Source organism: Microtus ochrogaster, chromosome 22, assembly GCF_000317375.1.
Source record: "Microtus ochrogaster isolate Prairie Vole_2 chromosome 22, MicOch1.0, whole genome shotgun sequence".
NCBI lineage: Eukaryota > Metazoa > Chordata > Mammalia > Rodentia > Cricetidae > Microtus > Microtus ochrogaster.
Genome location: NC_022023.1, coordinates 2,708,857 through 2,713,528, shown reverse-complemented (window position 1 = coordinate 2,713,528; position 4,672 = coordinate 2,708,857). Strand labels below are relative to the sequence as shown.

Genomic DNA, 4,672 nt, shown 5'->3' with positions numbered 1-4,672 from the left:
GTGCCCTTACCCACACAAGTGTGCACACACACACACATGCTTTGTATGCACGTGCCCTTACCCACACAAGTGTGCACACACACATGGTGCCAGAAAGAGAGAAATAAGTAAAATATAAAAAACCTGGCAAACCAACAAGGACATGAAACCTCAGCTTTGTAAGCTGTGTGTATAGAGAGCAATGGCTTTATTATTGTAAATTTCACTGCAGCTCACAAAGCTGATAAAATTTAATGCACTATCTCCAAAATTTCTATGAATTTTTGTAGTTTGACCTAGTAAGTTCAGTGGACATTAGCTAATTATACAGATAGTAAGCTGTTAAATTTTATATTCCAGAACTTACCATTTACTAGTTTGTATAAGGGTCATTTTGATGAAGTAAATACAGATCCCCGTGGCCTTGTATTTTCTTTTGTAGCGCTAGCTGTGGGGAACTGCACAGGGAGCTGGAAACTCCCCTGGCCCTGCTGATGTGTTGGTCTGCGCCTTGCGCTGCAATAACACTGAACTTCTGTCTCTGCCTGTTGCTTCTAGCCCTCTGTTTTCTGTCTGTGGTGTAAACCGCAAGGGCCCCGAGGCTTTCTCCAGTGCCTGGTTCTCTGTGCTTTGAGCTCCTTCATGTTCGGCTGGCACGTCCACGAAAAGGCCGTACTCCTGGCGATTCTCCCGATGAGGTAGGCAGACAGCTCAGAGTTGTGCTTCCGAGTGTCTTAACTGTGTGCTGTTCTCGTCGTGTCCAGTGGGGAGGGACAGGGTGATGGATCTTTAGACCTGTGAGGGTTCTGAGACGTGCGAAAATCATTCATTATTTCTATATATTTGATGATCAAATACCATGATAGGTCTGGGTGTTGGGTGGGAGTGTGGCGTGGTAAAGACCGTCACCCTTGGCATCATCACATCAGTAAGAACAAAGCCCTGGTGTTCCCTGTCGTTAGTCCACGAAAGGACCAAGCATGACAGAACGTCTCATGTGTCCACCTAGACTCTCCAGAGCTGGGTCTTTCTCAGCTTATTGCTTTGCAGGCTTTGTTTTCTGCTTGGCAACCTTTAGGATAATTGGGATAAGGTGATGTCATCCCAGCTAGAATCTGCAGAAGCCAGGAAGCTGAGCGCTTGTGACTTACCAGTCACATAGCTGAACCTATTCTGGTGACACCTGCCTGTGTCCCCCAGGCTGAGGAGGCTGAGGCAAAAGGATCATGAGTTCAAGGCCGTTCTGAGCTGTATACCAAGATGCTGTCTTAAAAACCAAGTTACAGGGCTAGCAAGTCGCTGTTAGGACTTCAGCCTGCCCTTACGCTGCTGAGTTTGTGTTATTCTCACTTGTTTTGCTTTTTTTTATTATTGTTGTTGTTACTGTTTATTGAGACAGAGTTTCTCTGCATAGTTCTGGCTGTCCTGGAACTCACTCTGTGGAAACAGACTGGCCTCAAACTCAGAAATTCCCTTGAATGCTGGGATTAAAGGTGTGCACCAGGCTCGGTGCTTTTTCTGATAGTACTATAAATGGAACAATATCCGCTTGACACCTCATTAAAATCCAGCACATGGATGAGAGTGGAATCTGCCTCTTTCTATTTTTAAGAGTTTTCTCAAATCAAGAGAAATCATTTAAACTATGATCAGTATCGTATCTTTGGAGCCATAGAACTTCCATACAAGGTAGAGCAGACTCTGTTCTGAACTCACACCGCAGGTCCAGGGATCATCTAAGATTGGCTGTAGGTCTGGAAGCGAGTAGTTTCCCTGTCTTTCTCCCTGAGCAGCTGCCGATCCTTCATTCACTCAGCAAAGCAAGGTTCTCTCTGTGTGTGTGTGTGTGTGTGTGTGTGTGTGTGTGTGTGTGTGTGTGTGTGTGTGTGTGTGCGTACAACACCCTGGGGCTGGAGAGATGGCTCAGCACTCAAGAGCTCTGACTGCTCTTCCAGAGGACCTGGCTCAGTTCTCAGCACCCACTTGACAGCTGTAATTCTACTTCCAGGGGATCGATGCCTCTGACCTCCGCAGGCACCACGCATGCCAGCACAGTCACAGACATATGTGTGTGCACACAGACATACTGTGTGTATACACATGAAGTAAACAAAACTTTGGAAAAACTTTTATTTTATTTATTTATTATGTATACAGTATTCTGTCTGCATGCCAGAAGAGGGAACCTGATCAAATTACAGATGGTTGTGAGCCACCATGTGGTTGCAGGGAATTGAACTCAGGACCTCTGGAAGAGCAGCCAATGCTCTTAACCTCTGAGCCATCTCTCCAGCCCCAGGAAAAACTTTTTTAAAAAACATAGTCTTTTGAGTTGGACTTGTAACAGACTCAATGTTTATTTCGTAGGGGATTATCAGTGTTCGCTTTCTGAAGGGATTGTCAGTATTTAATTTAGCCAGTCCTTAGAATAATAGCACACAACTTCCAACTTTTCCTTTCAGCCTTCTGTCTGTGGAGAAAGCAGGGGACGCGACGACTTTCCTGATCCTGACCACGACGGGACACTACTCCCTCTTCCCTCTGCTCTTCACTGCCCCAGGTACGCAGTTTCCGCTGGGGAAGGTGCGTTTGGTCGCCGTACCATTTCCATTCCGGCCTAAACCAGTGCACTCTAACCCAATATGGGGAGTCTTGTGGAAGAAGAGACTTTTGCTCTTCATCTTAAGTAAAACCTCCAGTTTGCCCCTAGTTGTAAGTATATTTAGATGTCTCAGAAATGGTTAGCTAGGTGTGGTGGCACACACCTTTAATCCCAGCACTCACACATTAGAGGGAAGTGGACCTCTGTGTGTTCAAAGCCAGCCTGGTCGACAGAGAGCTCTGGGGCAGCTGGGTTGTCTGAAGAGAAGAGACCATCAGCAATGTCCGTGTGCCCTCTTGACGTCTGTATTTTGTCTTAACAGAGCTCCCCATTAAAGTCTTCCTCATGCTTTTGTTCACCGTGTACAGCCTCTCCTCTCTGCAGACACTCTTCAGGTACAAGCACATCGAGGGCATACTCCCTTCTGGGAGATGTTTGCTCTTCAGTGCTCAAAGGGGATTTCACATGTATTTTCAAGTCGAGACTGGGGTGCTGGTTCAGATGGTAAAGCTTTCAGTGTAAGCAGGAAAGCTGGAGTTCAAATCCCCAGCCCCCCAGCAAACACGCACATGTGAGCCTGCTGGCCAGCCAGTGTAGCCAGACCACTATGCCCAGAAGCACTTTCTGCTCTTCTAGAGAATCCACTTTTGATTTCCGGCATCCATGTAGTGACTCCAGTCCTAGGGGTCTCACAGGCACCAGACACACAGTGCACAGACATACATGAAGGGAAAACACTCATACATGTAAAGTGAATAATTTTAAAAATAAGGTAGAGAAGCAGTTCGGAAGACACCTTGCTTCAGCCTGTGGTCCCCACAGCCATCACTGTTTCATAACAGTAATGGAGCTGTTGTACGCACTTGGTAAGCAGAGGGGGGATTCCCTAGCCCTGTCTGAGTTTGGGGTTACATGAAGAAGTCTGCCTAGCTCAAAACCTTATCTGAAAACCAAAGCCTAGAGTGTGAGGTGCTCTTAAGGATATGGTGGTATAGCTGCAGATACAATCGGAAAAACTAAAATACTCACACTGTGAAAAGTTAGTAGAAAACTGCGGTCAGAATTTTTAACCTTCTAAACTATGTACTATGATTCCTATGATTTTTGGGGGGGCTAAAGAGAGGGCTCAGCAGTTAAAAGCTAGGCTTACAATCAAAAGTATAAGAGTTACTTGTGTTTTACCAGAATAAAGCACGTTTTTAGAATCCCTGGTTCCATGTGTTCTCACTCCACTGTCAGTGCCCAGACACTGTATGTCCTCTACAGAACTGATATTGTCTGAGCAGCGTAGGTGTGGTAGGTTAAACTGTTGCGATGGTAGTGTGTCTGAGATAGTGCTTTTCCGACATGTGACGCGTCAGTGCGGTCTCCAACCTCAGCGCTGGCTCTTGTTCACGGAGGATGTGGGTGGGAGACATTAGCGGGATGTTCACTGACCAGATGTGACTCATCTAAAATCAGACTTCTCCCTCAGGAAAGAAAAACCTCTTCTTAACTGGATGGAAACTGTCTACCTCCTCGGCCTGGGGCCGCTGGAAGTCTACTGTGAACTGGTCTTCCCTCTCACCTCCTGGAAGCTGAAGTACCCCTTCATCCCTTTGTTGCTGACCTCAGTGTATTGCGCGGTGGGCATCACATACGCCTGGGCCAGGCTCTACGTTTCGGTGCTGACCGGCTGTCTTGTCAGCAAGACAAAGAAGCAATGAGGAAAGACGCCTTTGGATGAAAGCCAAGCACTTCATGGGATATTACTCAGAACTTGAAGCAGTTGCCAGTAGCAGGGTCTGTTTATTTCATAATCTGTTTAAGGACCATTCTTCCACACTTGGCCTTGCCCTGCCTAGCAACCCGATTGTTTCCATGGTGAGAAGCCACTTGCCCTCTCTAAGCAGCAAAGCACATTTGAAAAGGCTCTCGCTGTCCTATGTTAAAATGGTCTGCTGTGCCCACTGAAGGGGAGCCATGAGGTGACTAGTAGCATAGTATTCTATTGCTGTTCTGACCATCGTTAGGATGCAATATGATCGGATTCTGTACCTAAGGAAATATAAATAAAATGCTGGTTTATATTTACACATAAAATATCAAAAT

At 46.3% G+C, this 4,672-nt stretch overlaps 1 protein-coding gene across 2 annotated transcripts in view; it reads left to right on the top strand.

The window, feature by feature from the left end:
* The window catches only part of Alg8 (ALG8, alpha-1,3-glucosyltransferase), a 17,115-nt gene extending 12,443 nt beyond the window's left edge, over positions 1 to 4,672 (top strand). Inside the window, exons 10-13 of one of the 2 annotated variants that reach the window (XM_005357553.1) lie at positions 538 to 677; positions 2,442 to 2,539; positions 2,904 to 2,976; positions 4,056 to 4,672. In XM_005357553.1, coding sequence (XP_005357610.1) covers positions 538 to 677; positions 2,442 to 2,539; positions 2,904 to 2,976; positions 4,056 to 4,287 — 543 coding nt within the window. In that variant the 3' untranslated portion in view covers positions 4,288 to 4,672. The remainder of the gene's footprint in view (positions 1 to 537; positions 678 to 2,441; positions 2,540 to 2,903; positions 2,977 to 4,055) is intronic. The other variant, XM_026784434.1, reaches the window with a different exon arrangement.